Source organism: Lycium ferocissimum, chromosome 9 (assembly GCF_029784015.1).
Source record: "Lycium ferocissimum isolate CSIRO_LF1 chromosome 9, AGI_CSIRO_Lferr_CH_V1, whole genome shotgun sequence".
In the NCBI taxonomy this organism is placed as follows: domain Eukaryota; kingdom Viridiplantae; phylum Streptophyta; class Magnoliopsida; order Solanales; family Solanaceae; genus Lycium; species Lycium ferocissimum.
This window is the reverse complement of record NC_081350.1, coordinates 44,881,582-44,904,000: the sequence shown is the minus strand read 5'-3', so window position 1 is coordinate 44,904,000 and position 22,419 is coordinate 44,881,582. Positions and strand designations below refer to the sequence as shown.

The 22,419-nt window shown below is 35.1% G+C and overlaps 3 protein-coding genes and 1 pseudogene across 6 annotated transcripts; 3 read left to right on the top strand and 1 right to left on the bottom strand.

Annotated features, from left to right (window-relative positions):
• The first annotated feature begins 2,003 nt into the window (after nucleotides 1-2,003).
• Nucleotides 2,004-9,200, top strand: LOC132031042 (UBP1-associated protein 2C-like). 3 transcript variants are annotated; one of them, XM_059420886.1, is made up of 2 exons: nucleotides 2,004-3,349; nucleotides 9,055-9,200. In XM_059420886.1, the coding sequence occupies exon 1, from the start codon at nucleotides 2,086-2,088 to the stop codon at nucleotides 3,346-3,348; it is 1,263 nt and encodes a 420-aa protein (XP_059276869.1). In that variant the 5' UTR covers nucleotides 2,004-2,085; the 3' UTR covers nucleotide 3,349; nucleotides 9,055-9,200. The 3 variants fall into 3 exon arrangements, with proteins under 3 accessions (XP_059276869.1, XP_059276870.1, XP_059276868.1); XM_059420887.1 differs by lacking the exon at nucleotides 9,055-9,200 and adding an exon at nucleotides 6,814-6,927; XM_059420885.1 differs by lacking the exon at nucleotides 9,055-9,200 and adding an exon at nucleotides 4,891-5,288 and having other exon boundaries at nucleotides 2,005-3,349.
• On the top strand, nucleotides 4,875-10,270 carry LOC132031949 (mitogen-activated protein kinase 7-like; annotated as a pseudogene).
• A 2,282-nt stretch (nucleotides 10,271-12,552) lies between these two features.
• On the top strand, nucleotides 12,553-16,438 carry LOC132031040 (3-ketoacyl-CoA synthase 11-like). 2 transcript variants are annotated; one of them, XR_009408158.1, is made up of 3 exons: nucleotides 12,553-12,686; nucleotides 14,010-15,772; nucleotides 16,191-16,438. XR_009408158.1 is itself a non-coding variant. In XM_059420883.1 (2 exons), the coding sequence occupies exon 2, from the start codon at nucleotides 14,018-14,020 to the stop codon at nucleotides 15,548-15,550; it is 1,533 nt and encodes a 510-aa protein (XP_059276866.1). In that variant the 5' UTR covers nucleotides 12,553-12,686; nucleotides 14,010-14,017; the 3' UTR covers nucleotides 15,551-15,925. The 2 variants fall into 2 exon arrangements, 1 of the variants encoding a protein (XP_059276866.1); XM_059420883.1 differs by lacking the exon at nucleotides 16,191-16,438 and having other exon boundaries at nucleotides 14,010-15,925.
• A 606-nt stretch (nucleotides 16,439-17,044) lies between these two features.
• LOC132031041 (probable histone H2A variant 3) lies at nucleotides 17,045-21,773 on the bottom strand. The gene is made up of 2 exons (XM_059420884.1): nucleotides 21,569-21,773; nucleotides 17,045-17,553 (listed from the first exon to the last, which is right to left on the bottom strand). Exons 1-2 carry the CDS (start codon nucleotides 21,677-21,679, stop codon nucleotides 17,257-17,259), a joined length of 408 nt encoding a protein of 135 aa, XP_059276867.1. The 5' UTR covers nucleotides 21,680-21,773; the 3' UTR covers nucleotides 17,045-17,256.
• Nucleotides 21,774-22,419: the final 646 nt, after the last annotated feature.

Sequence of the window (22,419 nt, the reverse complement as noted above, 5' to 3'; positions counted from 1 at the left end):
CACTAATTAATCCCTAATTAGTTCAATCAAAGAGAAGAAAATGATGCAATCACTAAATCCAGCTTAATCAAGTTCCAATCGAACTCATATCAAATCTCGGAAAAAAATGAAAAGGAATATGGAAAAAGAATTATTGGAAAAGAATATCAAATTATACTCCCTCTGTCTCTAAATAATAGTGCTTTAGGCTTTTTATTTTGTTTCAAAATAAGTGGTGCTTTAGAACTTAAAGTAGAAATTGATCTTATTCATCCAAAATTGTCCTTATTTACATAATCAAGAATCATTAAGTAGCTTTTCTAGAAAAGAGGTAACTTCGAAAAAGGTAAAATTTGATTAGAGGTAAGTTAGGAAAAACACTTCTAATTTTCTAAGAGCGAGCAATCTTTTAAATGGTGTGCATAAGATAAAAACATGACTTATTATGTGGTAGTGATTACTTTGAGCACCCACTAACACAATATATTAACAAAGTACTCTTTTCCATTACATCATCATCATTTTTAGTGGCATCAAAAACGTTTTTAAAGTTGTTAAAATTTATCAAAATATGTAAGAATTTACAAAGTCATAAAAACTTTAATTAGGGGTAAAAAGAGACCAAAAAAATTCATGTGATCGACTATAAAAAAAATGGACATTCTCCTCCGTTATATATAAAATGATGGGTCTTTTTTTTTTATAAACTATAAACTTATGGGTTAAGTTTTATATTTAAAAATATTTGGAATACCAAATCATACCTTTTTGGAAAATTTTGAATTTAAAATCATGATATGAAGTTGAAGTTGAAACTTTATGCAAATTGCATGAACAAACGCTGATTTGAAATCAAAATATATTGCATGACCAAAAGCCTATTAAAATTGTTAAAATTTACAAAAATATGTGAAGAAAATTCACAAAGTCATAAAAAATTTTAATTAGGGATGAAGGGAAACAAAAATATTCATGTGAGGACTACAAATAATTGACTTTCTCCCTTATATTGAGTAGTAATTTTAGTTGCTATCTTCTTAAAATTTATCAAAAATGTGTGAGTAGAATTCACAGAATCATAAAAACTTCAATTAGAGCTATCAGAAATAACCTCTCTATCTCCCAAGATAGGGTTAATGTTTGCGTACACTATATTCTCTTCAAACCCCACTTGTGAAATTATACTAAGAGGTCGTTTGGTTGGAAACAAGCTATCTCATGATTACTTATCATGGGATTAGTTATCATACCCTCTAACAGGGATAAAATAACACTATAAATCCCGAGATGGGACTAGTTATATCCCGATTTTATCCCAACCGAACGTTAGATAAACTCATCTCATATTTAATCTCAGATTATTTATCCCTTATCTCTTATACCAAACGAGCCCGAAGTATGTCGTTGTATAAAAACTTCAATTAGGAGTAAAAAAGATAAAAATAAAATAAAATATGAGCATAATACACAAGCATGCCCTCAAACTCAATCTCAACTATCATGTATGCCCTCCAATTTTGAATGTGCACAAGTAGACACCTCAACTTGCCTCCACTTTATCTAGTTAAACACTCCAACTTACATAATGATCACAACCACGAAAACATACCACATCAGTAATTGTGTTTACATGTTCAATTTTATCCAAGTTGAGATGCCTACTTGTGCACGGTCAAAATTAGAGGACACACTTGACAGTTGAGACTAAGTAGGTGTTTGCCCATAGAAACCAAATTTTTTTTCACTTTTTCTGAAATTTTGGAGTTGGAGTCGTGTTTGGGTATAGTTTTTGCAAATAGTATTTTTTATTGAAATGTATTTGTTTTGATAGTGAAAAAAGAGAGTTTTTCTTATTTTTTAAATTTCGAACACAACTTCAATTATATTTAAAATTTTGATGACCAAACGCTAATTTTTGGAAAAAGTGAATAATTCTTATGCGCAAAGGGGTCCTAAGTCTGGCGGCTTAGTGGACATTCTCCCTTCCCTTATATATATAGCAGTAAAGTAAGGTAAAGTTATCAGTTTCTTCCTTGTAGGGTTTTCATATTATTCCAAAACAAACAAAAACACTCTCTCTCTCCTCTAGGGTTTACAACAACAACCATGGATCTAACAAAGAAACGTAAAGCTGATGAAAACGGCGTTTCTTATCCATCCAGCACAACCAATGAATCAACTTTGACACTTGTTCTTTCCCCTGAAGACATTGACAAGATTCTTGAAACTTTTACTAAAGACCAATGTGTATCAATTCTTCGTAACGCTTCTCTTCGTTACCCTGATATTCTTGAATCTATTCGTCAGGTAGCTGATGGTGATATCTCACATCGTAAACTATTTGTTCGTGGTCTTGGTTGGGAAACAACAACTGATAAACTCAAACAGGTTTTTTCTGTATATGGTGAATTAGATGAAGCTATTGTTATAACTGATAAAAGTTCAGGGAAATCAAAAGGGTATGGTTTTGTTACTTTTAAACATGTTGATGGTGCTATTCTTTCTTTAAAAGAACCTAATAAGAAAATAGATGGAAGGATTACTGTTACACAGCTTGCTGCTGCTGGTAATTCGTCGTCGGGGAAAGGGAATTTGCAGTCTGGTGGTGGTGGTGCTGGTGTTGATGTTGCTGTTAGGAAGATTTATGTTGGTAATGTTCCGTTTGAGATTTCGAGTGAGAAGTTATTGAATCATTTTTCTATGTATGGTGAGATTGAAGAAGGACCATTGGGTTTCGATAAACAAACGGGTAAAGCTAAAGGTTTCGCGTTTTTCGTGTATAAGACTGAGGAGGGAGCTAAGGCGGCTTTAGTTGATCCGGTTAAGACGGTAGAAGGACATCAGGTGTTGTGTAAATTGGCAACGGATAATAAGAAGGGGAAGCAGCAGCAACAGCCGCAGCAACAGAATATGATGGGGCCTGGAGGAATGCCGAACACTGATGATAGGATGATGCCTGGTTCAAATTATGGTGCTGGTGGTGTTCCTGTAAGCGGGTTGGGTCCGTATACAGGGTATTCAGGTCCAGGAATAATGCAACAGCAGCCACCACCTCAGCCTCAGCCTGGAATGGTGAATCCACATGCTATTGGTGGGCCTGGATATGGAAACCAAGGACCACCGGGATCGTTTACAGGTGGATATGCTGGTGGGTATGCTGGTGGTGCTGGTGGAGATTACAGTGGAAATGCTGGAGGGTACAGGATGCCTCAAAGCTCTGCTGCTGGAATGCCGCCTAGCTCAGGAGGTGGTTATCCAGATGGTGGCAATTATGGTTATCCCTCACAGGTAACACAACAACCAGGAGCAGCCGGGTCAAGGGTTCCACCAGGAGCCGGGATGTACCAGGGCATGCCTCCATATTACTGAGGTAATAATCCTTTTGAGTTTGTTTGTTGATGACTGTTAAACATATATATTCGTTGAGCAACTATCATAGTACTGAGGTAATAATCCTTGTGTATTTGTTTGTTTGATTGACTAATATTAGACATATGATTTACTTTAGGCATAATACATAAACAGGCCCTCAAACTTGGCCTTAGCTGGCAAGTATGCCCTCCAACTTTGGGTGTGCACAAGTAGACACCTCAACTTGTCTTCACTTTGTCAGATGAACACTCTAACTTACAAAATGATTATCAAGACGCCTCCAAAATTTATGTGCCATGTCAGTTCCACGTCAACATTTGTGTTTATGTGTTCAACTTTATACAAGTTGAGGTGCCTACTTGTGCACACCCAAAGTTGGAGGGCATACTTGCCAGCTGAGGGCATTTATATGTATTATGCCTTTACTTTATGCATATATATGTTGAGCAACTATCTGAGGACTCTTGGTTTACCAACTTTTTTTTTTTTTTTGGGTATGATATGGTGTAGTTCAAAAGTTTTGTGAGAGTGCATGGCTTACAATTCGTGGAATAGTGTGTGTTTTCTCCATGTTTATTTGGTGAGCTAATGGCCTCATACTTGTTCTTGAGTAAAGTAGCCAACTTTTTTTCATTGCTATGCATAAATTTTTTGTGCTGTAGGTTGTCCATTACTTGATTTTTGTGATGTATTTAGGAGAACAAAATCTTGTGTTATTTCTGTCTGATTTTCTTGAAGAAGAATTTGGGAGTCCATTGGGAATCATTGTGTTATTTTTGTGAGGTATCCAGGAGAAAAAAATTGTGTTTTCTGTCTATTTTTTTTTTTTAAAGAAAAATTTGGGAGTGACCGATTGGGAATCGATTGCTCTCTGTTTAGGTTAGTGTCTTGTGTGTGTATTTTCTTTAAAGCATTTGGACACGGGGCTGCAGTTTTGGAAGGTTTATTGGCTTTAGCAGTGATCTGCTCCTTGGATATCTGTTGAGTTTTGTCTGATATTTCTGGTGAATTTTCTACATTGATTGAGTAGCAAGAACTTGTTTGCTGAGTGTGTAAACTGTTTTACTGCATTCCTGCCATGAGTAGCGGAGTCCATATCTTGTATCAGTTCTTCAACGGGATGAGATTGGGTGAAAGATATAAAAGGAATGTTTTAGCTCGTGGTTCTATGGCTTTCTATAATACTACCCCAATTAAGGTGAAAACATTCTATTTGATAGCAATTGGGAAAAGCCATTAAGGTAACAGAATAATGGAGACTCGTCAAATATGGGAAGGGGTTAACTGTATTTGTGAAATTTTTATGGAAATGGTAGTAACCTGAGATTTCTTTCCCTCTTGTTTTCCTTTCTCCCACAGGGTGGGAGAGGATCTACTTGCACTAGTCCAGTGCATCTTCTGTAGAGCCCCTTATAGCTTCATTCAATGTGCTGTTTAGTGTGGTTTATGTCCATCCCCTTTACTTTGAAAATGATTTGTCTTACAAATTTTTGACGTTGGTATCTTGAATGATTGAATCGTATATGGATATCTGTTCAGGTGTCTTGAGAGCTTCTTGGACGCAACATGCTTTAAATGGTTGTGGTGATTTCCTGATTGCAGACTCTGAAATCTTTGGTTACATGGACTGCTGTAGATCTGTTGCTGCTTCACCTATCTGCTCTTATGTGTGGCTGTTAGTTGCTATTTGCTAGTATTAAGTTAGTACTTAAGTTACTTAAAAAATTGCTGTATCTTTTGATTAGCGTGTTGAGGATTGATGTCCGTTTTGTTAACTAATATTACCCGTACTTCCTGTTTCTTGTATGTTCCCCCTTTCTGGCAATCTTGCTTAAGATCTGGCAAATATGACCTTCTAGGTCTTCTATCATGTTTTGTTTTGCCATTATTGGCTCAGATTCTACATTTTGACTACAAAGGAGCTTTGTGATGTTGGATACTGCTGATCCAAAACAAATTATTTGATGCAAACACAATATCTTTATATTTTTCTAATTAGAAATTTAGAATTATGTTTCCTTTTAAAAACAGTACTAGTTCTTAAATGAATAAATAGATGGAGTTTGATAGGAAGATGGGAAAAACACAGATGTTGTGTGGTATTAAAGATCCAAAATGTACACCATTTGCCTGCATTTTCTAGTTGTCTCAATAGCCGTTGAAAAAGGGTCTTTGTTTGTGCCGTTGGTCACTGATTTGAATCAAATTATCCGACACAATCAATATGTGTATTGTTTTTGTTAGAATTTTCTGTAACATGGTTAATTCATAAATTAACTGGAGTGGTGTTTGTAAGGCTGGAAACTCACAAATGCTATGTCGTAGCAAGAACCAAAATCTATGCTGTCTGCCATTTTGCCTGTATTGCTGCTTAGTATGAGAGGTTAGAAGTACACGCCTCTTTGTCGACATGCTTGCTTGCCCACGCAGGGCATTTAAGTGTTTTCGCTTAATTTTATGTTATGAGATAAAATTGTACAGCTGCACTGCGCTGAAATTTTCTGAGTATGCTTATTGTGAGTTAGAACAATATATAAAGCGGTGACCTACAGGACTTCTCATCGTTTTCATCAAATTTCCTTTGCTTTTACTCTGGTACATCGTCTTCCTTTGTATATCTCTTTGTGAGACTGTTTAAACCTAATCCATCGATTTTCTCTTTCCATGGGTTGTGATATCGTCACCCCTGTGCTCAACCTTTTCTTTGAGTTCTCTCTTGCAGTCGTTTTATCGGAAGAAATACGCTTCCTGATATTCTGCATTTAACATCTGTCAGATCTCTTGGTCTGCCTTTGTGCTTCATAGTTTGATTTGTGTTCTCTTCATCTGTTTGATGTTGCATCTTGCCTGGATTTGGTTATTGATGGTTTCAGCTCTGTGCGATTTGGCGTGTTGTCGGGATAGTGAGGTTTATTCTGGTGTAAATTGATTAGCATCTCCCTTCATTAACTATTCATAATACCACATGTTGATTGATACATATTGCGCACATGTTGATTGATACATATTGCGTCGGCTGAGTTCTAAAATTTGAGTCATAAAATGTTTATCCACTTTCCCCAATAATTGGAGGAGTTGAAAGAGTTTCAATATATTTTATGATTGTCAGAGCTTGCACCAGCAACTTAGTATATTTTTGGCTTCTACAAGAACTTTTAACTTCATAGCATGAATAGTTGTGGATATTCCAAAACCAAAAGGAAGCAATCATTTGCATTACTTGAATAATTCCACTAAGATTTTATCTGTATATTTCAACAATATTTTAGTTGTCACTATAGCAAGCCACACTGTTTATGAAGAAATTCAGGATTTAATTAGTTGTCTGATGAGTGTATATTATGCCTTGAAAGAACACTGTACTGTTACTGAATACGGAGTAGCTGTCTGTTTGTGTTCTCTCCTAAAGAGTACAGAGCAACTGCTATTTTACCTGAAGAAAATAAATTTATTCAAATACAGTAAACAGGGAGACAAAAGATAGAGCTGCCATTAAGAAGATCAATAACGTGTTTTCGAATAGAATTGATGCACTTAGAACTCTAAGAGAATTGAAACTTTTGCGACATATAAGGCATGAGAATGTGATTGCTTTGAAGGATGTGATGATGCCTATTCATAGAAGCAGTTTCAAGGATATCTATTTGGTGTATGAGTTGATAGATACAGATCTTAATCATATCATTAAGTCGACGCAGCCTTTGTCCAATGACCATTGCAAGTATTTTCTTTTTCAGGTAAGGTTAGCTTATGAACTCATTTCTGTTTGTTGTCCTTATTGCTTTTACGCCACAATAATACACATGCTTTTCTAGTTCTCCCTTAATTTTAAGTTTTTGATCACTTGATTGAGCTTCATCTTTTTGATGTTTAGCTGTTCGTTGCATTCAGGATTCTTTGTTTTATCTGATAACACTGACATCTAGATGGGAAATGAGGGAGGGGGGTTGTAGGAAAATAACGGCAAAAGTTTATACTTCTTGACAATTTCACTTGTATCAAGCAGACCAAAAGAGTAAAATGATATCAAATTGCTAAATTCGAACTAGCTATTGTCTTTCTCCTTGGCTACCTTTAAACTTATGTTTCTACTTGTACATATATTTGTAAGTTGGGAAACTCAAAGAGTGCTAAACATTAGTAAAACATTTATATTTGTGCATTGTGCAGTAACCAAAGAAGTCTTATGGATGTTAACATGTGAGAAAAATATTGCTCTTCTGCACTTATCCTGTAGTTTGAGAAGTTGTGAGAGAATTCGTAAAACTTGGATTGCTAAGCTTGAAGGTTCTCCAAAGGAGTTCCTTTTTTTTTTTTTTTTTTTTTTTTTGAAATTGGTAACTGTATCTATATTTCATCCTGATCAAAACAGTACATAGGTTGTACTGAACCGTATTTACAAAGGTATTCCTACTTTCTGAAATCCTACTCATATATCGAATCTAATGCATCAATGATGGGGGGCTGTGTCATTGGAATAGACCTGATTACACCAGAAACATAATAACAAAATACAATTCAGCTTGATTTTCTGCATGCTATTTTCTACATTCTCAAAACACCTAGAGTGTCTCTCCTTCCAGATTGTCCACCAAATGCTTGCGGGGACAATTCTCCATCTACATCTGTTCTTTGCCTGCAACCCTGCTTCTGAAGTGCCTCTGTAATCTTTCCAGGCATAGTCCAAGATATACCTTTAAGATTTAAGAATAATCTTCATAGTTGTCTTGTTACCTTGCAATGTAGGAATAGATGATTGACTGTCTCTGCATCATCACCACAAAAAAAGCACCTGGAGCATAGTGGCAACCCTCTTCTCATCAAATTTTCTTGTGTCAACACTGCTTCCTTAGCTAGTAGCCATATAAAGCATGCTACTTTATGTGGAATTTTTGTTTTCAAGATTTGTTTCCATGGCCAGTTGTTTAGTTCTTGACTGTCCTGATTCATCCATCTGTAAGCTAAATTTACCTTGAAGATTCCTTTGCTATTGTCCTGCCACCATAACATATCTTTCTCTGCCTCCAGTCCACTGAACTGTTCTATGGTGGACCATCATATGACATCTATCAGAGAATCTACATCTTGTACAAAATCTTCCCTACATCAGAAGTTGAGCAAAAAAAGTACTGTTTCTTTCCCTCCAAATGGTCCACCATATGCATCCTGTGGTCTTCCACCACTTCTTTTGCCTAATCAAATCTCCAGTGAAATTCCAGCAAGCAAGCAGTTTGCCAGTAGTCCTGGGCATGGTCGATGATACGAGGCGATTTATTGTTATTTTTTTTCTTCTAAATGAACCCTGCTTTAAAGCTAGATTTTTTCTTGGATGTGTTATCTTTTGAAGTTCACTTATTCTTGATTGTGCACCATATATCATGGCTATAGAACTAAACAATTCCAGTTTCCACAAAAGGAAGTTGGCAAATAATTGGATTGTATTGAAGGTAATAGAAGTTGGTTTGAACATTGAATCTTTCTTAATCTGAGATACTTAACGATCATTTTTGCGTGCACAGCTAGTACTGCATATCCCGCAGTCTCTAGAGACATTACTATTATCTTGCCAGCATTAATCATCGGTGTATCAGAAGTCTGATTCTACATTAAGCAAGCTTGAAATCATTACTGCACCTTTCTTGATCTTCTTATCCATCGTTCTAATGCAGTCTTGCTAACAGCCACTTTTCCTGTGATGTGTAGCTCCTTCGTGGCTTGAAATATCTCCATTCAGCCAACATTTTCGACCGGGACCTGAAACCTGGGAATCTAACTGTGAGTTAAAGATTTGTGACTTTGGACTGGCTAGGACTAGCAGAGACATTGGGCAGTTTATGACTGAATATGTAGTTACTCGTTGGGATCATGCACCTGAGCTACTTCTTTGCTGTGACAATTATGGAACATCCATTGATGTCTGGTCTGGTGGATGCATCTTCTCCGAAATCCTTGGCAGGAAGCCTTCTTTTCCAAGAACTGAGTGCCTCAATCAGCTTAAACTTAATATCCTTGGTATCCAGCCTGAAGCTGATCTTCATTTCATTGATAACCCAAGGGCTAAAGGATTCATCAGATCTCTTGCTTTTACTCGAGGAACACACTTTTCTTCTGTCTTCCCTCAGGTTGATCCTTTAGCAATAGACTTATTGATGCGAATGCTGGTTTTTGATCCCTCAAAGAGAATAACAGTTACAGAATCTCTCTATCACCCTTACCTATCAAGTCTTTATGATCCAACGTGCAATCTTCCCGCTCAATTTCCTTTTAGTTTTGATATCGATGAGAATATGGCAGAACCATTGATTCGGGAAATGATGCTGAGAGAAATTTTTCATTACCATCCTGAAGCTGCTTACATCAACCCATTTTACTAGTTTCTGCCTATGTAAGACCTATGTTGCTCACACTCTTCAAAATTGTCGACGAGTGCGTGCCGGATACTCCAAAAGTAGTGTAAAATTGTCGATGAGTGCGTGCCGGATACTCCAAAAGTAGTATATTTTTAGAGAATCTGACACAGGTGCAACAGTATTTTTGGAGAATCCGACACAGGTGGGACACAAAAGAAGAGAACCTAAGCAAAGAAAGGTAAAGTGAAACCTTTTTTGCTTCTGTATTATGAGAAAAATACACTGTAAAGTCATTTGGAGCAGAGAGGTGATCAATCTGAGGAGACTTCATTTCATCATCGTTACTTTTAGATGTGAAATATTTTTGGTGTGTATTGAGCTGAGGATTGAATGAGGCAGTTGAGTGTAATTGGCCTCATTGATCCTTTTATTGTTGCTACTCAATGGTCTATCGTGCATTTACCATGATGAATTTTTATTTTTGCGTTTATACTCTAGTGGTCAACCTAATTTTATAATTTAGGAGCATGACGCTATCATAATATAATTTTTAACGAGTCCTACTATTAGTTTATTTTCCTTGAGTTTTCTTCTACAGACTATACCGTTTGAACTTACCAGCATAAATCTGTTTATGAAAATGTTTTACAGGAAATGATAAAATTGTTTCAAATATTTATCGTTTCATTTGATTCGAATCTTTTCCTCAGTTAAAATATTTTGCACGAAATGAAAAAAAATGGCGCGAAGTCAAAAAGTATACAGTATGTTAAGTGTTACTCCACTTCATATCACATTCTTCAACCACGATTTAAAATGGTAAAGCAGTATAGCTGTATCTGATCTTTTACTTTGATGTGACAAATAGATTCTCATAGTAACAGCCTAATAACTGTTAGATGGTTTGTAATACACAAAAGTATTAAAATGACCAGACATATCTCACTCTTGAAGTAGCATAAACGAAATCTGTAGGTATAAACATGATTTATGTTGTATCCTGAAGGAAATTACTTATATATTTCTCAATCTGTATACGGATAATATCTTTTTAAGGAAAGTCGATTCTTCACGTTTCAAAGCTATTCTTCTTCATTTATGTTTGCCTATTTTTCTAACAATCTTAAAGAGATAGTATTATGTTACCAACTGGGTATAACAGACCCGGATAATCAAACAAGTTATCGGCTGAGAGTATGGAGCATAACTAATATTTGTGTCATTTGTTGTGTGTCAAGATATAAAGAATACAATGTTGATTTCTCTGTACAAAATAGTACATTTTCTTTCTTCCCAAAAAAAAAAAAAAGGGACAGGAAAGAAAAAATGTAGAAGAAAAAAAGGCAACAATTTCATTGGAGGAGTGACAACGTTTCACCAAAGATGCACAGGCATTTTCGTGACTTTTCTTATTGCTTTTGCCTCACTTTGTTCTGTATTGGCAATTTGTGACAAGAAGTGCAAAAAAGTTAATCAATGAAGTGCCATCGGCATTGACACAAATTTGGATAATCAAAGTTATACCTACTTCATTACTACTTCAAGAGTCAAAGACATTATTTCTTGGTTATGTTTTTCTTTTTTCACTTTTTATTTTTTATATTTTTTATTATGTAGTTTCTAAATATATAAATCTTTTTCAAGAATAAATCAATTTTCGTCTGGGTTTATAACAAGAATTAATAAGCTTGACACTCGAAAAAAGTAATTAATTAAAAAAAGAAACTATCCATTAATAAAAGCTTCCTAAATTCCCTTCAAAATTTTTGATATTGCAAAGCTATTAGGACTGGAAAATTTAATTCTAGGAATCAGTCAATTATGACGGGTTCAAGGTCCAATTATAAAAACCTAGATAAAAGAGGATCAATCGAAGTATAGTTGCTACTTGCTACATCAAAGCTTAGGTACAAATGAATCAGATCACTAAAACTTAGGTACGAATGAATCAGATCACCAACTACAATCTTGAGATTTTTCTTACAATTATTCTTGTTTTCTCCCCTTGAGGTACAAATAGCGTGGGTTCTATAGCATCAAGTGATGTAATTGTTTTTGGTCAATTTTGTTTAGATATACAAAAGAAATTAAAAATTACGTATATATAATACGATCACCCCACTTATGGGATTACACTAGGTATGTTGTTGTATATATAATACAATCAAACTTATTCTAGGCGCAAAGAACCAATCAGACCAATCAACCTCGAAGTCTATGCATCTTTTCTTGTTTTCTCCCCCGAGCCAAATCTAGGGTGGGCTATAGGTTCAGCTGAATCATTAATAAAAGCTTTCTAGATTCCCTTCAAATGTTTTGATATAGTAAAGCTATTAAGATCGAAAATTTTAATTCTAGTAATCAATCAATTTTGACGGCTTCAAGTCTGATTCTAAAAAACTAGATAAAAGAGGATCAACCGAAGTGTAATTGCCACATCAAAACTAGGCGCAAAGAACCAATCGGACCAACTAGTCTCTGCAACTTCTCTTGTTTTCTCCCCGCGAGGCAAATATAGTGTGGATTCTATTGGTTCGACTGAATTGATTGTTTTTGGCTTTAATTATGTTTACATATGCAATAAAAAAAATTTGTGTACATGTAATTATTTCCGGCTTTAACTATGTGTACATATACAAATAAAATTTAAAAAATTGTGTACATTTAAAACCATCACACTTATCCTGAACCAACTAACTTGCTATGGATTTACCTTTGCTTCCCCCACCCCCAAGACCCCCTACATGGGATAGTATTATTTTTATCCATAAAAATTGATGGCATTGCATGTTTTTCTAGTTCTTTATAACTAACCAGTCAAATTCTCACTATCCCATATTTGTAGCAAAAATTAAACGACAGCACAAATTTACAAAATTTCTTGTTTATTTTCTAACTTCATATGTTGTTGTAGTGTAGCTCTCTCTCTCTTTTGCTTCTCTATAGGGGGATTGAAGCGATCTGGGGTGTGACTACCATTTAAAGGTGATTTCTTTATATGCCTCTTTTATATTAAGGTTTATCCATGCACAATTGTTTTCTTGATGATACTGATGATTAAATTTTTTTAATCAGCATTGAAACCATTTATGCACCTTCTTTTGCTTTTTCTATATGCATTTTAATCCTTCTGAAAGAAATGATAAGATCTATTGCATCTAATTAAGTGCATAAAGAGGAAAGATGTCTCTTTAGTCAGAATTTGGAATAAGATTTATATTAGCCTTCATACTATTTGTGTAAAATCAAAGAATTTGCACTAAAGTGGAGCTGCATTCTATTTGTAAATGAGAATCTCATTACTTGTTATCTCTAATGTTATTTTGTATAACATTGCCCTGAGATGAACCTAAATGAAGCCACATGGTATGTGAGAATTCATATAGTCGATCCTAACTTTCTTGGGATTGAGGCATAATATTTGTTGTTATTGTATTTTGTTTGTATATGAGAAAACCCCATCAAGTTGATTCCCCAGAAAATAATTTGTTTTAATAAATTTTGCAATAAGAATTCTTCAACTATTTTTTGTCATCCCCGTATTTGCATTGTCTAAGCAATGTATCTGCAGAATCCAATCTTATACACCCCTCTGTTTGATGTAACTTTGAAAGAGATTAACATCAAGAGGTTTTTGAATTCATGCTATACCAAAAGTGTTTTAACTTATATACACTGACATGACAATTTATAAGAACTTTTACGCTATTAGGTCACCTGAAATAGTAATTAGAGGCTATGTAGCTCGAATTCTTCAAAAATTATGTCTCACTCGTGTTGGATCCTCCGGAAACACACTACATTTCAGGGATCCAACACGCACCTTTCGCTATTTTTGAAGAGTTCAAGCAACACAAGACTACAATAAACAATCCATAACAAATGAGATCAATAACCTCAAAAAGCAGGTAACTTGGTATAATAGGTTAAACTATACGGATAGTGTAAAAGTTTTACTGTTTGTAGTGTTGAAGAATAATTCAAAGTTGTAAGAAACCAAATTTATTTAGGATTTGATATTTGTTCGTGTATTTAATTCATGTCTAAATAGGATTTATAGTTAGAATTAAATAGGAATAGGTTTTCAAATTTCTAGTAAAAGTAGGTTTCGTACTACTATAAATAGGATGTTACTTATCTATTTATGTAGTACAGAGAGTAGTGAAGAATTGTAGCTCATTCAAAGATTCAGAGGAGAACTCTGAATAAATTATTTTTCCTTCGTATGGAAGTAGATTCATACTAAAATATACTATCCCTTATTATCTCTCGAATAATTACTTAACCTATGTCAAATGTTTTAAACAGGGAGAAAAATGACAGAAGCAAAAGCAACTACACCCTTGATGCCACCCTCATCAACCAAGCTTCCAGATTACAACAAATCAGTCAAGTTGAAATATGTTAAGCTTGGTTACCATTACCTCATTACTCATGGAATGTACCTCTTATTAACACCTCTAGTAGCTGGGATTGCTGCTCACATGTCAACACTTACTCCTCAAGATCTTTCTGAATTATGGGACAATCTTCAATACAACCTCATCTCAGTAATTTCATGTTCAACACTCATAGTACTCGTATTGACAATCTACATCGTAACCCGTCCTCGCCCTGTATACCTCGTGGACTTTAGTTGTTACAAGCCTGGTGAAGCTCATAAGTGCACAATGCAGACTTTCATGGATCAATCTAGGTTAGCTGGTGCGTTTTCCGAGGAGAATCTTGAGTTCCAAAGGAGGATCTTACAACGATCAGGGCTCGGGGACAACACGTACTTCCCTGAGGCTTTGCTCAACATACCTCCAAATCCGTCGTTGAAACAAGCTAGGAAAGAAGCGGAGACAGTTATGTTTGGCGCTATTGATGGCCTATTGGCTAAAACGAACGTGAAAACGAAGGACATTGGAATCTTGATTGTCAACTGCAGCCTGTTTAATCCGACCCCGTCGTTGTCTGCAATGATCATAAATCATTATAAGCTTAGAGGGAACATAACTAGCTATAATTTAGGTGGAATGGGGTGCAGTGCTGGAGTAATTGCGATTGATCTTGCTAAAAAATTACTTCAAGTACATCCAAGTTCATATGCTTTGGTTGTTAGTACAGAGAATATTACACTCAATTGGTATCTTGGAAATGACAGATCAAAGTTAGTGTCAAATTGCTTGTTTAGAATGGGAGGTGCAGCTATACTTCTTTCAAATAAATGGACAGAGAGAAGAAGATCAAAGTACCAACTTTTACATGCTGTTCGTACGAATAAAGGTGCAGACGATAAGTGTTTTGCTTCTGTCACTCAAGAAGAGGATGCTAATGGAATACAAGGAGTTTCTTTGTCAAAAGAGTTAATGGCAGTGGCTGGAGATGCCTTAAAAACCAATATTACTACCCTTGGACCCCTTGTGTTACCGATATCAGAACAATTACTTTTCTTTGCTACGCTTGTTGGGAAGAAACTTTTTAAAATGAAACTCAAGCCTTATATTCCTGATTTCAAACTAGCGTTCGAGCATTTCTGCATTCATGCTGGTGGAAGGGCAGTTTTAGATGAAATAGAGAAGAATTTGCATCTTACGGAGAGGCACCTCGAGCCATCAAGAATGACATTGTATCGTTTTGGAAACACTTCGAGCAGCTCTTTGTGGTACGAGTTGGCTTATACGGAAGCTAAAGGAAGAGTGAAGAGAGGTGATAGAGTGTGGCAAATAGGATTTGGTTCAGGATTTAAGTGTAATAGTGCTGTATGGAAGGCTTTGAGGACTATAAAGCCAGCAAAGGAAGTGAATCCTTGGATGGATGAGATAGATAAGTTTCCGGTGGACGTTCCAAAGGTAGCAAACTTTTAAATGTCAATCAGCAACCAGAGAAGGAGATGGATCCAGGATTTAAAGGTAGTTGGTACACCTATATAGACGTACATCATAAAAAAATTCTCAAAATTTTCTCTATATATATAGTCTAAGTTCGAATCAGTGGATGCACGTGCACACACAGCTTATATTGCTGAGTTAGCCTCTTTCATTGTAAATATCTTTGTATCTTAACTCCAAGGGTCTTCATCAGTAATGGTGATTTTGCTTTTGTGAAGAAGCTACCTTTGATAGTTTGATATGAAGTATACTACGAGCAAGGACAATTTGTTAGTTGTCTATAGGAGAATTTTGTTGTCTATTGATGTTGCCAATTGTTCTGGGACTCAATCAACTATTTTTGAAACCTAATTAGGTTGTGAATTTTGATTAAAGCTTGTGATCTTGATAGATTCATTTGAGGATAATGTTGATTTGTCACTTTCTAACATTGCTGTAATTTCTTTCGATAATTGTACCATAGTTTGAACATTGCAAGTTGATGCAAGAATTCCTACCTTTTTTTAATTTTTTTTTTATATCAGTGGTGTCTGAGCTTGCTTGCACACACCTTGACTATTTACCGGTTTCTACTCTCTCTCACCAGCATATGCATTGGGTAACTCTATCTGCAAAGGCAAAATTTCCTAAAAGTTCAACAGGAAATCCCCCGTATAAGCACGAGGACTCAGATCTTCATCATTGAGCGTTTCTCCAATTTGCAACATAACAATTTCTTTTCAAACTACAACTTGAAAGTGAGATTGTCCTCTTTAAACTTCTTTTCTACAACTAGGCTTTAGTGTTTAAAGATTTATTAATTTTTGAAGTTTCAAGGTCTCCTGCACTACGATCAAATCTTGTATAAAGGAAGCTGTTTACATCTATTTTTCTTCAAATAATATTTTTGTTCCTACTACAGATCAGAGAAATTTCCCTCTAACAATATCATCCAAAGGGAATTAAGATTTTATGTACACACAGCTTCGGCTAAAGAGTAAACCAAAAGGATATATCAAACCAAGGAGGAAAGTCTTAATGCCAACAGTCTTAGACCCAAATTCACTTACAAGACGAATTGTAATAATAAGCCGACATTGTTTGCATAAAATCCTGCGTATACCACTATCCTAGAACATAGAGATAAGCCATACACACTAGACTCGGGGATGCTGGAACATAGAAACATTGTAACTCAAGAGGATCTAATCCCTATCATGACATCATCACAGTTCACAAGCTGAGATCTATCATCTAATTTATAGGTTCACGTGAACCCAATAGCTTTTGTCGACACCCTAGATATGTATTAAGAAATTCACTAAATACCTATAGATATTTGATTATCGAACCCAATTATTATTGCATATTAACTGCAGAAACTTATAAACTTTAAAATTTTGAATCCGCCTCTGACAATTCACATCCATGGATGGATCTGTTAACTAAAAGGCATTCATGATCATGAAGACAATAGAGGAAACCCGGTAATCACATCAAATGTTGGTATATTAGCAAAGGACCATGTCTAGAATACCTAAAGGAGAACCTAGATGGAAAATGCCAACATAATAGGTAGACAATTCTATGTCTATGTCTATGCATTTGCAGACACCAAAAAAACCAAATGGTTAAAGTTTCCAGAAAGGAATATTTCTCCAAAAAGCAAGCAGACAACTAGTTGTAACACAACAGGCTTTTCATTACTCCTTAGAAGATTTGTTAATGAGCGACTTGTGAATGTGCGGTATTACACCTCCTCCCGCAATAGTTCCTTTGATCAGAGTATCAAGTTCTTCGTCACCTCGAATTGCTAGTTGCAAATGTCTTGGGGTGATACGTTTCACCTTCAAATCTTTGCTTGCGTTCCCAGCCAGCTCCAATACTTCGGCAGTCAGATACTCCAAGATTGCAGCAGAGTAAACAGCTGCAGTAGCACCCACTCTCCCATTGGCAGTGGTTCTCTCCTTTAGCAGGCGATGGATACGCCCAACTGGAAACTGAAAAGGCACAAGGCAAACAGTTCAGAAATCATAAAGAAAGAAGAGTCGTGTAATCCCAAAAATGGCCAAAGATAAGCTATATGCAGAACTTAAGGTCAATGTCACCTAATCCTCTTATTAATCAAATTAGACGGACGCGAATGAACAAAAGTCAGAGACATTTACACAGGGCAGTATAATGCATTGCCAGGACGCATATAGGATACTATATGGATGCCTTGGCTTTGAAAGGACAAGGTATCAATGTTAAACTATAGCAGATGAATCAAGAAAAAGGGCCCTTAGCTTTACATACAACATCATGAAAAAGGAACCGGAATAATGAGATAACTATTGCTACTGCCTAATTGTTGAGCAGTTTGCAGGCTTGCAGCACGGGTCAATTCAAGAGTCAAAGAAGAGTAACTTCATTCCTGGAATAAAACTACCACCAAACAGACCTTACTATTCACACAAGTAGTGCATTGCATACAGAAAACAGAATGGCCAAATTATTCAGCTATCATTCTCCATTACCACTAGCAGTTAAACACAGTGCTTATACATAGAAAGAACAAAACCGTAAAGCACATCATGCACATATTTTGACAACTTTTACCAAAAGAAATAGATAGCAACTTATTGAGGGCCCACATTGATTATTACCCATTTCCACAGAGAGAGAAACCAAAAACTCAAGTCCATTACACACACTAGATAAACTCAAGATTAGTTCATCAAAAGATTGTTCGACCTTTGCTTTAGGTAAAAAAGGATTGGCTTAGCCTCTCTGGCCTTTTTTATTTTGTTTTGAAATGGTAAATATTATAGCTGTTAAAAATCAGCACTGATGAGGTGATGCAGTTCCATCCATAAGTCAGCGAAAAGGAACAAAAGAGGAGAGACAAAGAAAAAAACCAAATATCCTGGCTATCTGGTCTTCTAACATCAAAGCTCAACCCAACCTAAGTGCGTTTAATGTACACAAGAACACAAAGATTCCAGTTCAGCTCAATTAAATCGAAATTAAGAGTTATTTACAAGTATCTTGCAATCAATTGGGTATAAAGACCTGTCTCATGGGAGAAAATTTAAGTACCAAACAAAAAGGTTGAGCTTAAACAAGTAAAAAAGGACAAATGTTCCAGTTCAGCTCAATATTATATTGAGTACAATAAAGGTTATACATCTACAATAAACAACATCAAAAGAATGTGTAAGTCATCATTAGATCGCGGACCAACTTTTCTAATATGTATTACCCATACACATTTTTTCGTCGTGTTTAATAACCTTGCAAAGTAATAGTAAAAGAAATCCTTAAAATCAACCTCCCCAAAGAAGCAGGATAAAACCAGAGGCAGATCAAGAATTTAAACATTATGATTTCGAGTTTGAAATTCTACCACAACCCAGTTGATTTACTTGGTTCAAACTCTATTCCTTGTACTTGTTTAGTGAATTTTTTAACACATATAAAGGGTCCGGGCAGATGAACCCATAAATCCTTAACTACATCCACAGAGAACCAATTAAAGTACGAGAACAAAGAGCAACCTAGGAAACCCAAAAAAAGGGTGAAAACAGCCAAAAACTAAGACATATCTCGTCAAAATGACTAATTTATGACAAAAAAGTTGAGCATAAAACAAATAGAAGAGCACAAAAGTTCCAGTTTAGCTTGCACCCAATGCTGGGCCTAGTGGTCAATGAAGGGTTGAGAACCATGAGGTCTCGGGTTCAATTTCCAGCGGAAGCAAAATCACCGGGTGATTACTTCCCATTTGTCCAAGCCTGTAACCTGTGCTGGTAAGAGGTAGCAAGTACCTCTTGAAATCAGTCAAGGTGAGCACAAGTTGGACCGAACATCAGGGTTATCAAAAAACAAAAGTCAGTACGGCTCAATATCATATTGAATACAATAAAAGTTACAAATTTGCTTACTCCTCTACCATCAAAAGAAAGCGTAAGTCATAACGCATGATTAAATAGTTAGATGTTTTTTCTTATAACCGTGGTGTCCAAATCAACTTGCTCCCTCGACTAATTCTACAGGGCACCTGCTACCTCCCACCACGCCAGCACAGGAACCGAGCAATTCTATCCCCCAAAACTTGGACAGATAGGAAGAAATCACCTAGTGTGTTTTAACTCCCTGGAAATTGAACCTAAGACCTCATAATCTACCCACTTCATTGATCACTAGGCTAACTCTTTGATCAACCATGTAAAAAAGTGTATAATAGTGTATAAAAGGTTTTTGTTTATACACAAGTTTAGGCTAAACCAGATAACAAACTCAAAATATAGGCTACGTGGCGTAAATATTTTCTCCCAGTACACGTAGAGCATAATTTTCCCAACAAAAACCTACGAAAACGAACCAGAAACTAAGACTATCTCTCATCAAGAACCCTAATTTACAACAATAAATCAATCTATCCATAGAGACCCATCAAAAATGAAGATTTAAGAACAAACCCATATATTTTTTTAAAAAAAAAAAAAGAAGAAGAAACCTGAAGATCGGCACGAGAAGAACCAGAAGTTTGTTTCTTCTTGTCCTTTTATACACTATTATATACAAGGTTTGTACATTACTATAATGCTTCCCCCCAGGTAAAATAATGTTGTATAATATTGTATAAACTGAAAATATAGCTATGTGGCGTAATATTTTATATTGGGCTGTATATTTTTGAAAATCTCCCCAACAAAAAACTACAAAAACGAACCCCATTTGTTTGGTTATAGTTTTTGCAAAAACACATTTGGTTGTTTGAATGTACTGAAAGTGAAAGGAAAAAAAAAAAAAAAAACCGAAGATGGGATTTTAGGTGTTTTCCAATTCCAAATACAACTTCGAGTTTTATTTGGAATTTTCATGGCCAAACGGGTCCTTAAGATTATCTCTGATCAAGAACCCTAAATTTTGACAATAAATCGATGTATCAATCAAAACCCATCAAGAATTAAAGATTTAAGAATAAACCTAAATATTTTTTTCAACAAAAAAACGATTAAATTTTTTTTTTTTTTTTTAAAAAACCTGAAGACCGGCACAAGAATTCTATAAAAGGTGTTTATACACAAACATGGGCTAAACCATGTAACAAACTCAAAATATGGGTTATGTGGCGTAAATATTTTCTCCTCAGTAGACATTGAGTGTAAGTTTCCTAACCCCAAACAACAAAAAGAAACTGCGAAAACAAACCAAAAACCGAGACTATCTATCATCAAAAACCTAATTTACGACAAAAATCAAACAATCTATCAAGAAACTGTTATCTTCCTGTGTTCAAAGCAGTAATTTAACAAAATCAGTTTCTGTTTTAAAATTTTGACAAAAAGATGGAACAGAAATTTATCAGTTATTTGTGTGTCTTAAAAAATCTAATCCCCTCAAGTTGTCAAGGTTAATGGATTAATTTAAGAACGGAAAAACCAAGATATTTTTTCAACAAGCGAATCACATAACTTTATAATATTTTTGTTTTGAAAACAAATGCAGAGACCAGATTTTGAGGGGAGAAAAAATTCAGACTTTCGGTTTTTTATGCTACAGTGAATTGAAAATCTGAAGCAAAGCTTTTAACTTATATAGCCAACTAAAGGGTGTTATGAAAAGATATGGTGACTTTCACGGGCACAGCCACATAGGGCCGAGGGGGCTTTGGCGGGAAAAAAATATTATTTATACATGGGTAAAATTATATTCTATTCAGATGTTGGCGTAAATATTTTATATTTTGAGCAGTGAAACATTGATTTTACAGTAAAGTCACATCCTTTTCGGAAAAATCATTGAATTTCTCATTCACACAACACAAAACCAAACAAAAACATCAAAAATGTAAAAGAATTAAGAATAAACCACATATTTTTTTTGAAAAAAAAAAAACACTTTAGACTATCTATCATCAAAAACCCTAATGCGCTACAACAAATCAATCTACCCATCAAAGAACATCAAAATTTGAAAATTTTAACAACAAAGCCAGATATTTTTTTTTTTGTCAAAAAAATGTACCTGAAGACCAGCACGAGAAGAACGAGAAGTGGGTTTCTTTTTTTCCTTTTCTTTGTCTTTGTTTGCTGATGTTTTTCCCATTATCAAACCCTTTGCTCCTTTTCCAGACATCTTTCTAAATTGGGAAACTTTCCGAATTGAGCGTTTTCTTGATTTGTAAAAGAAAAAAAGTCAGAACGCAAAGAACAGTCGATCAGCAGAGAGAAAGAGATTAAATGAATATAAATAATGTGATTGGACTAAGCAAGGGTAATATGGTCAAAAAAACTTGCATAAGTTAATTCCATCACAATTAGACACGTGTTTAAGGTTTGTGATCAAATTTACCGATAAAATATTATACTGTCTTATAATATTTGCAATAACTTATAAAATTTAGACCACGGTCTAACATTTTTTATAGAAGTTTTAGTTAAAATTGTCGGAAACTTTCCTATTCGAATTATTCTTAAGTTTGCTAAAGTGAAGCACATTTGGTCCAACTAACAAAATAAACTTAAAAACTAACGGATTGCCAAAAATTATGGGAAAAAAAAAATGATCGGTAGAACCGATTGATTTTCAGACCGACGGACTAGATCAATTTGATCCCAATTGGAACTTGGGAATTGGATGACGTGTCTTTCTTTTCACTTTTTAAAATTATTATTATTCTTATTATTATTATTATTATTAAGCAGCCTTCTTTACTTTATTGAAACATTTAAAGTAAAGAAAAATACATAATACAGCGCAAAAGTAAGGTTGATTTACTCAAACATTTACATAATACAGCACAAAAATAAAATTTTCCCTAGCAGTGCAAAAGCAGCCTTCGAAAATGTTGGACTCTAGACTGATGTTTACTCATA

Excerpts from the sequence above, each read along its gene's own strand:
- LOC132031042 (XM_059420886.1), top strand. The coding sequence starts at position 2,086 with ATGGATCTAACAAAGAAACGTAAAGCTGATGAAAACGGCGTTTCTTAT.
- LOC132031040 (XM_059420883.1), top strand. The coding sequence starts at position 14,018 with ATGACAGAAGCAAAAGCAACTACACCCTTGATGCCACCCTCATCAACC.
- LOC132031041 (XM_059420884.1), bottom strand. The coding sequence starts at position 21,679 with ATGTCTGGAAAAGGAGCAAAGGGTTTGATAATGGGAAAAACATCAGCA. Across the intron at positions 17,554-21,568 it reads CTTCTCGTGCTGGTCTTCAG|TTTCCAGTTGGGCGTATCCA; the intron begins GTACATTTTTTT and ends GTGCCTTTTCAG.